The following is a 12,383-nucleotide window of genomic DNA, read 5'->3' as shown; positions in this document are numbered from 1 at the left end:
CGGCCAGTTCCGTTTCCTGAGCCAATTTGAGCCCTCGATTGACTGCAGCTCTAATTTCAGTGACGTCTTTGTGTCTTCACACTCGTGGAAGATGATGATCGATCCCTGTTTGTTTTTGTCAATAGAAAATTATGTGATTTTACGGCAGAGTTTGCTCGCAATATGGAGTTGAAAAAGCGCTCCTGTTAACTGGTTGGTGACCTAAGCAAACTCGATTGTTGAAAGGGGTTTTCCCGAGGGATAAAAGGGCCCTATCATGTATATGTATGGCCGAGACACGGAAAAGAGAGTAAAACGTTCAGCAGTTTGCTAATGATGCAAGGGGGTCAGCGGACCGGAAGTGAAATAACGCTATCGATTTACGTTATCGATAAGACTTCACTTTTTTGCGAGCCAAACTGTGTAAGATTGAGCTTTTCTCGGGCAGTTTCTCGAAAAGTGCCAGCGGCACGAAATTAAATTCCCAGACACGGACTTTGACCAAACAATGGTGTGTGAAAGACGAGGAAGGAGTTGAAAATTAAATTTTTTAAATATCTGTATATTCGCGACACATGACGCCATATTACTGGGTTCCGCATAAGTCCGCAACCTTATCGCCTGCTTTTGTCAGTGAAAATGGTAGAAATAGTGTGTTGAAAACTAGGAAAATTTCTCAGTTTTTCCCTGAGTATGGATAATATCTCTAGGGTAAAAAGTGAGAGGCCTTATTGTTAAAATTATGACGCATAAAAACACAATAACGTAAGAATGTTCCGTCCGTAATGTGTTCGATTTGAGGTGTGAAATATATGTTTGTCCGATTCATCTGAGAAATATTGTATATTGCAGTACTTTGCTTGAAATTGCAAAACTCACAATCCCTATCGCTCTAAAAAAAAAGAAATTTCGCGAAATTCAATTTGAGAATAATTAAACTCGGAGAATTTGGGGGAATTTTGCGTTTAGTATTGTTAACATTCTCGTTTAATCCAGCTAATGTTGAAAAACGTAGTTATTAAAAATTTTGGAGAAAGTTTACAGATTATTGCAAAAATATAACGAGAGCCAACTATTTTTTACTTATAACTTAGTAATTGATGAAACAAAAACTTATTTTTGGTGATTTAATACGTGGATCAGCGTCCAATATAGGTTGGAAACATGAGTAAAATTTCGTAATATCTTTAAGTCGGGTTTCAGCTCGATGAAACCTCTCTAAAAGAAATTCTTAAAATATGTATCATCTAGGAGCAGCCCTATATGTATTTCTGAGCCTTTTGATTTGTATGAAAACCTTGTCACTTCCTCATGCTTTCATAGGAAAATTCCTTTGTTAGCATAAGAAATTGAATACCTGCGTCCAGGAGCGAAAAATCTCCATCATCAGCTAATCCTGATAGATTAGTTTTCATTTCGTAACTGGCTGCATAATGAACGGAAACCCCTGATAGATGGCGTTCGCTAATTGAACCTCTATTTAAATTGATTTGCATATAATTTTGGCCGTAAATGGGTCCCCCGTGAAATACCATTCGACGTTAAAATTCGTGGGGCGTAATGCCCCTCCGATCGATAATCGTTGTGGTTTAGTTTAAAACTTCATTCGAAATCCGATATGCACGTTACATTGTCTGCGGTAAATTAGTTTCGGGATTTCGGCCCGAATTCATTAGTTCCAATTAAAACTTCTTGATAAACCTTCTTCGGGTCGATCTGGAAGAAGAGTTTTCGAGGGTCAGTTTCAGCAAAGCGCAGCTGGTTTTGTTGATTCAGACGCAGCTGCCGTGAGACACGTAAACTGCCGGTCGTAACTTGCACGGAGCTAAAGCCCAAAAGCCATAAAAATAATAACTTTTTAAAAAGTTCCGGAATAAATTCTAGTTTTTAGTTATTCAGGACACGCGCCCTGGGATGCTTCGCCTCTCGTGAACGGACATCTGCTTTTAATTACTAAATAAATACTACTGAAACATTTTCTTTGCTTGCATTTTAGACAGATTATTTTTCGTTACAATTCTAAAAATATTCGTAATATGCATAAAACTTAAAATTTAAATAGGTGCATATTTAAATAACCCCCGAAACTTACTAGCATTCTAAACGTTCAAAAACCGACATTCTTAAAGTCATTACCAACTTTAAGGCAGCCGCTGTAGTTGGCTTAATGTTTGTTTTATTTTCTCAAGCAAATTTAACTTGACTTCTTGACATTTGAACGCTTTAATTTTAACTCAGTTCTAAAACTAATAATGTCTTCCAGGCGCTCCCCGACTCCTAATAGTCAAACTCCCAGCACCCAGCAGCACGACCAATCAGCAGCCATCCAGTTGACGCCTCGCCATGTCCAAACCAATCGAAGTATCACTCCGACCAATCAGCGTTCGCTCACCCCTACCACTATGCTCTCGAGCTCTGGTACTGAGCAATCAGCTTTGAGCTCCGCCTCCACCGGAGAGGACACACCCCTTAGGTTGAGACAAAACATGCAATCACATCCCAGCACTCCTGCATCGGTGCTGACTGCTTCCAACCTACAAGTCGCACCTACTATTGCACAGAGCACCGCTCAGGCCACGCCTTCAGCCAATAGGAGTGCAGTGCACAGGACTGTGTCGTTACCTTCCACGCCTGCTGATCCAACTACTGCGGAAGGGCCCAGAGGGGAGGGTCCAGAGAGAATTGGGGCTACTAAGAGGGTTAATTATACTCAGAGTGAAAGAGTACCGAATAGGTATGGTTTTTTTTTTAGTTTAGCTTCAGATAATTTTTTTTTAATTACAAAGTTTTGATGTTACAAAAATTTTACAAAACGGTAAATGTTATTGACACACGTGGAGTATAAACATACTACGAAAGCAACTTTACCCTCTGCTGGAAGTAACAAAAAATGTCTGACGAAAAAATATGTATTAATCTTTGTAGTATATTTTTCTTTTCTCTTTAGTGAAAGTTTGATTCTCAGTTGCTTTTGGTAGTGTTGATCTAGGATTTTTTTTAGGGTACGACCACCTTTACATCGATCAGTGAGCAGGAAAGAGATGATTAAGAACTACATTAAAAAAGAAACAGCGAATTTCTTTGGTGTTGGCGAGGAAAATGAGAAAGAGGAGAAGCAAAGGTGGCTGGATAGGAGGAAAAGAATGGCCTCGAGGTTAGTAATTTCAATGCACAAATTTCTCGACATTTCAGTCGTTTTGTTTGGTTTTGCCGGGATTAAACCAATGTTCCGCTTATCTTTGTCAGAGACATATTCATTCCGAATAATCTTAAAGTCTCTGAGCTAACGGGGCACGTCTCTCGCAATAAACGCGGCGTAGACTTAATATTAAAACGAGGTTGCATACGAAATGTTTATATAAACCATCAGATGACAGTTCTCTGAATTTATAACTGGAGAGCCGAGGCCTCTCTAGAAATACCGCCACCGATTTACATTAGAATTGATATGGAAAGTTCGGTCCGACCCGGAAAAGTTATACATTCGGTCCGCAATCTCGGAGGAGGGTATTAATATGTAGCAGTATTTTTGCATAGTTAATGCAGTGTTTTTGCCTTTTAATGGCTCTATTAAATACTTTTTAATTTAACGCTCCCGGCAGAATTCAACGCCTCCAAACTAAAAATTAATGATGGCCGACGTGCAGTTGTGAAACTCGATTTGCCCCCAATTTATGAAAACCGCCAATAAAAACGAATTAAAAAATGCCCATACCGATCGCGCCTGAAAATTAAATCCGAGCTCGGGACGGAGAAGTAACAGCTTGCGGTCATTAAATCCGATTTATGGCGTCTTAATATTATCGCTAAAAATTAGCAGACGTGGTTTTTTACCGCACGAAGAGTGCTGGTAATGGCCGTTATAAATAAATTAGGCCTTGGGGCTTAAGTAATTGGGCATTAGAGAGATTAAGGGATTGTAGCGCGAAATTAATTTAAATGTAAAGCTGGCGTTTGATGTAATTCCCATTATTCTAAAATGAATGTATAAAGGGGTCACAATACGGTAATTAGACCACTCAATGAAGCCCTTGCGTTTTCAGCCTGCCACAGCTGCTGTAGTCTAATTTTCGCCAAACTTCACGCTTCTTTTCTAATATCAAGATACGCGAACCCTTACAGAACAATGGGTCCCTTAAAAGACCAATATGCAACTCTAAGTTACCGCCCCCAATCGACGCTTTCTGCAAGTACCCGGCCCCGAAGAGCAGCCTCGGAGGTAACTCCAAGTGTGGCAGAAGTTACTGCTGGAGGTTCGTATTCTGGCCAGATGATGGCGGGTCGCCCAGATGTCCTACCTGGCGAACTGGATGTCGCCGACGGCACCGAGCGACTCGGAACGAGTCTGCGCCGTAAAGATTCCGTGGCCAGAATGACCTGGAACGGGCTAAACTACGTCGTAACGGTAAGAAATCTCTCTACGTTTAAATTTTTACAGATCGTTCAGTTCATTGAATAATATGTAAAATGGGGCCGCAAAGTTTACCCGAGGCAAATTCCCCATAATAGGTCTATCGGTTTAACAATCGAGAAATAAACTTGGCTCCCGTTCTCCTTCACCGGGGAAACTTTTAATTGAATTATCTGAAATATTCTCAATCTCGATGTTAATTTGTTTCCATCATGGCTGGTTAAAAGAGTGCCATTTATTAGCTGAGAATTGTAATTAAAATACGCCCTCCGTCATCCAGAAATTTGTTGCTGCCGAATTAGGGAACGTCGGGATCCCATTTTAAATCCCCCGGTCGGTTCGTTTTGTGTTCGTTTGATCCAAGATTGCGTGTCAGCCGAAATGAAACATGATGACATTAAGGGGCTTTTGTTCTTGTTGCGAAGCGTGGTACGACAAACGAAATAAGAATTGTAATTGAAAATACTAAATTGAGCGATATAAATTAAGCTTTCAATTATAATTCGGGAGCAAAATTAAAAAAAAAAAAAAAAAAAAAAAAAGACTAGAACCCGGACTAAATTTGCACCGAGCATCAGATGAACTATAAAACTATGTTTATAGAACAGTTTTTAAATTAATTTTAGATTTGCAATTTGACCTAAGATAATTCGAAACATATTTTTCCTTCGAGCGTGCCGTAAAGTGGCTTTAGCGCACTCGCTCAGGAGCTGAAGTTGCGTGCAGCTGCGGAAGAAAGTGTTTAGACACCGCTTTAAACGAAGTAGAAAAATGTTCAAAACTTTAAAACATTAATTGCACCAAACAACGTACACATAAAAATAAATTTCAGAGTCAGGTTTTCTCAAATCGTGTAATTTATTAGCAATAAAAACATGTAAAACCAAAAAAAAACTAGTTATATTAAAATTAGTGTGAAGAGCGAGAGGAAACAAGTGCTTAGACACTCGAGCATGGTGCTTTTCAATCATTTTCCTACTTCTGGAAAAACAAGCAACTTGTAGCGGCTTGTTTACCGCGATTGCTTAGAATCAGTTGCCGTTCCGTTGAGATAATGAAAACTTGAAATTTTGTATAATGCCTCCAAAAACTAGAGAACTAACAAATGAAGAAAACACTCTGGTTATTAATCTCTATAAAGACAGTAGGTCTGCAAGAGAAATAGGGAAACCGATGGGTAGACAACATTCGACAGTTGCACATACTATAAACGCATCTAAAATCCCCAACACAGTCGGAAATTAAAAGAAAAAACGACCCGACAGACCTTCAAAACTTGACGACGCTTTATTGTCAGAACTATGAACAAGAACCCATTTAAAAGTTCAATAACTATCGCCGAAGATTTGCAATCTGCAACAGGGAAGTCTCTAACACCGACAACAGTGAGAAACAAACTGAAAAAGGAAGATTTCAAAGTTTGTACTGCACGTCGTAAACCGATAATTAATAATGTTTATAGAAAGAAGCGATTAGGTTTCGCAAATGCTCATAAACACAAGTCGGATGAATTTTGGAAAACTATTATACAGGGTGTCCCGTGAGCCTTCGACAATACTTCGCCCGATGGAAGGCCCATCCTTTAGAAGTCAGAAAATGAAAAAAGAGCCCAAATGAAAATATCATGGATTTCGAGATATTCACACTTTTTTCCGAATCTGACTGAACTAACACCACTTGATATTTCGTACTATCACTGTTACACCATCCCAAGGAGAGAAGCAAAATTTCTGTATTAGTTTTGATAATGGTCACTGTTTAAACCACATAGATGGATTTTACATGTATGCTTCGGATTTTTAAAGAACATCTTTACTTTAACGCATTCCTGATAACTCCATTTCTATGATGCAACTTTTGCTCCCTATTGTAGCAACGGATGTACAGCTACCTTGAAGCCCATAGGCCCAAAAAGTAGCGCCGTTATAGTAGTAGTAGTAGAGAAATCTTTATTCGCTTAAGAGCTGTCGGCCTCATTGGCCTTTCTGCCGTGACTTAATCTTTCACCTTTGGTTTTTACGATTCAATCAAATATACACAAAAAATGGATGAAGAGAAAAAAATCACAATCCTTGGAAATATTCCAGCAGTGTTGTGGAAAGGAAGAGAAAGCGGGATCGTCTTCTTTGTCTTGTTAGGCAAAAGAGGTTGGGTATATTCCAATTGTAGCGGTTGTCTGTCCATTTGACTTCTAGTTGTAGCAATTTTCCAGTTATCGTCATCATTAGTGTCCAGTTATATAAATGTGCCGCGGATGGATTGTGGAGGGGGTTGTGGGGGTGTCTCTTCTTGGTGATTAGTCTCAGCGCGATCTGTCCTGTAGTTTGTATGTGCTGTCTTGTTCTCTCTGTAGCATTTGCTCTTAGCATATGTGCACAATCCAGAGCAGTCTGCAGATGGATTCGTAAATTTGGTGCCCATTGTGGTATTAATTCCTTTGCTTTTATATGTCAGAGTTCTACCTATTTGGTTATTTTAATGATTTCCTTTCTTGTATTTTGTACGTGTTTTAGATAATTTTAATTTATCATCAATTGCTGTCCCTAGGTATTTTCCTTCCGGTTTTGGTTTCGTTTGGTGACCATCTGTTACTACTGTTGGGGAGTTATCTTTTATCTGGTGGTTCGGAAGTAGCAATTGATTTTTGGTGGCGTTTGGTGTTAGTCTCCATCTGTAGAACCAAGTCATTGTGTTGTCCTTTAGTGTCCGCAGTTTTTCCATTGCTTTCGTCGTGGTTTTCTCGCGCGTGATAAATGTAGTGTCGTCAGCCTATTGCAGTATATATACTGTTTTGTCAAAGTGATGTTGTAGGTTATCGTAGTATATGTGGTGGAAATTAATGTTGTAGAGAAATGGCGTGAGTGGCGATCCTTGAGGGAGCCCCTGCTCCAGGGAGAAGGTAAAGAAAAGGGTGTCGTTCATGCGTACCTCTAGGTGTCAATTTTCTATTAGGTTCCTTATAATACGTACTAAGTAATTCGGTGTGCCAAGTTTGTGTAACTTGTATAATAGTCCTTTATGCCAAACACTGTCCAACGCTTTATTTATGTCCATAACGAAACATGCTGTTTTATTATTTTCTAAGCGTGAGGTTTGTATGTTATTGGTAAGTATGACGAGTGTATCGTGAGGGCATAGGTTTAGAGTCGAATTGGTATGTTGGTATGTGGTGTCCAATTAGATTTTGCAGTTTCGTTTTGATTATATTTTCAGATATTTTGCTTAGTGCAGGATGTAATGTTACAGGCCTATGGTTTTGTGTTTGTGTGCTGTCCAGCCTAGATTTGGGAATAGGTATTATTGTTCCCATTTTTCAGGTCTCTGAAAACGCGCTTGTTTGACGCAATCATTGAGTAGCTCCACTATGAGTTTTTGCGCACGTTTGGTCAAGTTTTTCAGTACTTTGTTTTTTATGTTATCTTTTCCTGGTGCTGTATTTTCAGCGCGGGCGAGTGCATCGTCAAATCCTGCGTCAGTAATTAGTTGGTATGGGTAGTACTTGTCGTTTCTAAGGTAGTTTTCAAGTCAGTTATTTACTAAAGTCCAATTTTGATCGTCGAAGTTAGGATTTGTCGATGTACTAAATGCCCTTTGAAAGTGTCCGGCAAACGCGCCGGCGGTGTCTTTGGCTGTATATAGTTCTGTCCCCTTTCCGTTGATTGCACTGCTAGTGATATGTTTCTTGTATCGTGAGAGTTTTTTTGTATTTTCTGCCACTATGCCTTTCCTCGATCCTGTTCAATTTCTAGGCATGCTTCTAGCCATTTGTCTTGTTTGTACTGTGCTATCAGTGTTTCGAAGTTTCTGTTGGGTTCGTTCAGTTTTATTTTTAGCTCTTCATCTTGCGCGAGTGCGTACGTTCTGTATAATTCCCTTTTACGTTTGATCAATCTTGGTATAGGTCTGATGGTAGAAGTGATTTTTCTGTGGGGGGTGAACATTTTTCAATAGAGCACATCCCTGCTCGCGTTTCAGTATAGTCGTGTACGTGTGGTTTTAATTTGTCGACGTCTATTTTAGAGATTTGGTTTTGGCATCGCTTTTGTCGCGACCGTATTTTGTGTTTGTCCGAGGTTTATGTCAACCGTTATTGCTAAGTTGTCCGGTCCAAATTCATTTGTACGCTTGAGATTGTTTATGACATTGGTTAGGTTCGCTGTGTAAAATAATAGGTCGGGAGTCGAGTCTTGAATCCTCGGCATCAAAAATGCGGGGGGTGTATTGTGTTTTGCAAAATCTGAATTGTCCAGGAATCTGTTCAGTTGTATTGTCTCGCTTTTGCTTAGATTGAAGTACCCCGCAATAATCGCATATTTGTAGAGGCACGCTTTGATTAGGACGTTCCGTTCTGTGCTGGAGCGAAGATGAATGTACACTAGGAATATGTGGATGAGGTCGTTTCAGAAGGGTATAGCGAAATGGAAGCAATCATTTAAACGAAAATTTAAAGGAGAGGGATTAGCCTATCCTAATTTAATTTTTGGATTCAGAAGTATTGTCCTCCCCCGTCCTCCCCCCGCTCCATCCTGGCGTTATCATCTTTACAAACATGCGGCAATCTGTATCGTTGCGTTCTATGTAGTTATGTAACAAATGTTTTTTGTGGTTTAATACATTAACGTTGGTATATATCAGTGTTAAGTTGAATGTTCTATATTCGTTATTGTCTCTCTAAGTTGGTTTAAAGGTTCTGTTGGGGAGAAGTATATCAAACATTAGTATGTACATATGATTACCGAAGAAGGCCACAGAGGTGTCCATAGCGAAGTCATCGACAAATTATTTTCATTTTTTTTTTAGTAGTTCCTCTAGTAGTATTAATTTAGTTTTCGCATTTGTTAATTAAGTAATCATGCGTTATTGTTGAATGTCTTCCGTCATCGTCCTCGATACCTCGGCCGTCCTCTTGTTACAGCATTTCATTTTTATATTGGAGATTCTGGCGATTGGGGCAGTGGGTTACTTCGGACATTTCATGTTCAATGCTGCGTGGTCATCCGAGTTGCAGGCCATAAACATTGAGAGGAAGTGGAGATTTGCACGTTGATGTCGAGTAAGGTCGTTGGCACCTCTTGCGTTTCGTGGGCTCTTTGCAATCATCTGAGCGGTTCCCAAAGGAGTTGCATTTGCTGTAAGGTGCCGGAATAAGCATTGGTGGCTTGCTTTCCACTAAATTTTGTATAGGCGTCCCAAGAAACGTACTATACCATCGATTATAAGTTTCTCGTACGTGGATCGCCTGTGATCAGCTTCATCATGAGCATAGGTACGTTTCTTTGCTTCGAGACGATACTTTTATAGAACCGGGTTTTCAAGTCTAACTTCTCCAGAGATTTTAGGAATATGTCATCCTTTATGTCTATGTCCATTCCTATGGCTACCACTGAATATGACGGTGTTATGTAATGAGTGGCATTTGTTTAATTTATTACAGCGGTAGGTGTGTTGTTCGTTCTGAAGGGTTCCTTTTAGGGTGAACCTTTATAGAGGTTCTGTTGTATTCCTCTCAATTCTTGTTTTTATGCTGAAATTCCTTTCTTGTTTGATAATAATGTCCCTATTATCGGAAAGGAATTTTTCCTGTCAAGAGCGAGTTGGATTCTTGATGTTGAGGTTGATGCAACCAATATAAAGATGTGGGTGAAAGTTGGGTGTTGTTTTTTTCTTGATGCTTTTTATTGGTGGTGTTGACGTTTCGTTTTGCGATGCTGAGAGTTGTGCTGTGTTACTAAAAGCAGACCTTTTGGGGTCTAGCGTTGGGGTTGTGGCGGTGGAGGGTGTGTAAGATTTTGGTTTCCTACCTATTTTTTATTTGGGTGGCTTGGAGCCTCCCTGAGATGTCCTACTGTATTCAAACTCTTGTGAGCTGCCTTCGTCCATAATTGGGAAGAGTTCTTCTCCGTAGTGGCGGTATTTTTCTACTTGTACGTATTTGTATGTTACCGACGCAAACAATAAAGAACTGGTACAAAAAATTGTTTATTTTATCTCCGCACTAGGCTGCTCTGAATCATCTCAGCAATCGAAACCTAAAACCTATTGCATATAGAGGGTGTAACATAAATAGGAGTTTTCCCTTTAACACGACATAGACCTAAAAAAACTAAATAATATTTTTATATAACATTTTTTCGAAATCTCAAAAAAAAACTAAATATGTGCAGGTGAATTTTAATGCATTTTTGTATAAACCCTAAATCTATTCGTGCATAAAAGAGTAAATTCAATGTGAAGGAAATAAAATGTTCCACAAAAACCATCAGCTATTGTAAAAACGCAAAACACATTTTATGTTACCGTTTTTATGCGATTTACCCACGCCGTTTAGCTCCAGATGTTATTTTGATAAACAATCACTATTGATACTATTAAATTGACAAAGGACTATAATTACTCGAATCACGATTTGGTGGACATGTTGTTGATATACGGGGAGTGCCACCAGAATGCCGTCGCAGCTTCGCGGTTATACGCTAAGCACTTTCCGGGAAGACATCATTCTGCAGCCCGTAAATTTGTTTATCCAGTTGGAAGAGCTCGTGAAACCGGAAACCTTACAGCAATGCATGGTGGGCATGCTGAAAAACCTAGGCCACCTAGAATGGCACTCATTCAGGAGCACGTTTTAGATATCGTTCAGGACAATCCAACTAACAGTACTAGAAGAATCGCAAAGCAAATTCCTACATCTCACATGGCAGTGTGGAGAATTTGAAATGAAAACCAACTTTATCTCTATCACGTGCAACAAGTTCAACCGTTAGGGCCAAAAGACCATCTCCCAAAAGTATACTTTTGTGAGTAATTTTTACAAGAAACCGCGCGTAATGAAAATTTCCTTAAGTTTATTCTGATAACGGATGAACCAATTTTTACCCGAACCAACCTAATTGCAAAAAATAATAACGCACGTTCCCCTAAAAAAGTATATTGTAACTAACACGTTCGAAAGTGTCTTTACTGCACTCTATTGCTGACCGAATCTGGCTTCGTGTCGTTCTGTCAACTACAATCAATATGCGGTAAACTCCCACTTTCCGCACTCGTTAGATAAACAAGTGCTGCAACAGAATTGTACCTATATGCATAATATATGCTACTTTCCACTGAAAATTATCTTCCAAATGCAGACCCTTACCAGGCATCGTCCAAGACCCCGTTCACGCCAAACCAGCTGGTCTCGCAGTTTCCCACCGGAAGTCCCTCAAACTTCAACCCACGTCCACTTACCATCCCCCGAAGAAGAAGCTGAGGCCTTCTTCGAAAAATCAGACAGACCTCCATCAATACAAGGCGACACGGTAGATCGCTCAGAAAGAGTTCGTGCAATTGATCCGGGAATTAGAGAACAAGACCGGTATTCAGCAGTTGTCCCTGGGGCCCGATGGCAGCAAGAAGGGGTGGTTCTGAGGCATCCAGAACGAAGAGCTGTTTTGGGTCAGTCCAGGATTACCTCCAACATTTTAGCTAACACCATGGATAACTCTAACCGAAGGCAATATGGAATGGGATGGATTGGCAGGTTTTTTAGGTGAGAGAATATCGAATTAAAAAATGTTTTAAACATTTAAGGATTTATGTTAAAAACTATGTTGAAATAAGATATACGAATGCAAATGTTATTAGATTATTAACAAATAAAAAATGGTTACTCCGTGTTAAAAAAAATAGCTACAATTGTTTTTTTTTATAGGCGTTCGTATCGAAAATCTATAGTGGGAGATGAACATATACAAGCCCAACTGGACGACATGGACGATCACAGGCCATATTTCACATATTGGGTTACGACGGTTCAAATTCTAGTGCTTTTCATCTCAATCATATGCTATGGGATCGGCCCATTCGGCGTGGACCTTCAAGCTAAGTCCGGACAAGTTCTGGTTACCAGTTTAAGTTTACAGCAAGTCGATTACATGGAGCCGGCGAATTTTTGGTAAGACTCGATGCAGTAGAGTATGTCCTACTGAGGAATTTCATTTTAATTCTTCAA

The 12,383-nt window shown here is 39.6% G+C and overlaps 1 protein-coding gene across 1 annotated transcript in view; it reads left to right on the top strand.

The window, feature by feature from the left end:
* Positions 1–12,383, top strand: part of LOC136346627 (uncharacterized) — a gene marked incomplete at its 5' end in the record, with an annotated part of 61,130 nt that overhangs the window by 40,942 nt on the left and 7,805 nt on the right. The window contains 5 exons of the mRNA XM_066295938.1: positions 2,243–2,713; positions 2,981–3,133; positions 4,102–4,384; positions 11,521–11,921; positions 12,084–12,326. Coding sequence (XP_066152035.1) covers positions 2,243–2,713; positions 2,981–3,133; positions 4,102–4,384; positions 11,521–11,921; positions 12,084–12,326 — 1,551 coding nt within the window. The remainder of the gene's footprint in view (positions 1–2,242; positions 2,714–2,980; positions 3,134–4,101; positions 4,385–11,520; positions 11,922–12,083; positions 12,327–12,383) is intronic.

The sequence above is a fragment of the Euwallacea fornicatus genome, chromosome 23 (assembly GCF_040115645.1).
Source record: "Euwallacea fornicatus isolate EFF26 chromosome 23, ASM4011564v1, whole genome shotgun sequence".
Classification (NCBI taxonomy): domain Eukaryota; kingdom Metazoa; phylum Arthropoda; class Insecta; order Coleoptera; family Curculionidae; genus Euwallacea; species Euwallacea fornicatus.
Note: the sequence above shows the minus strand (reverse complement) of the source record. Positions and strands in the feature narration are given on the sequence as shown.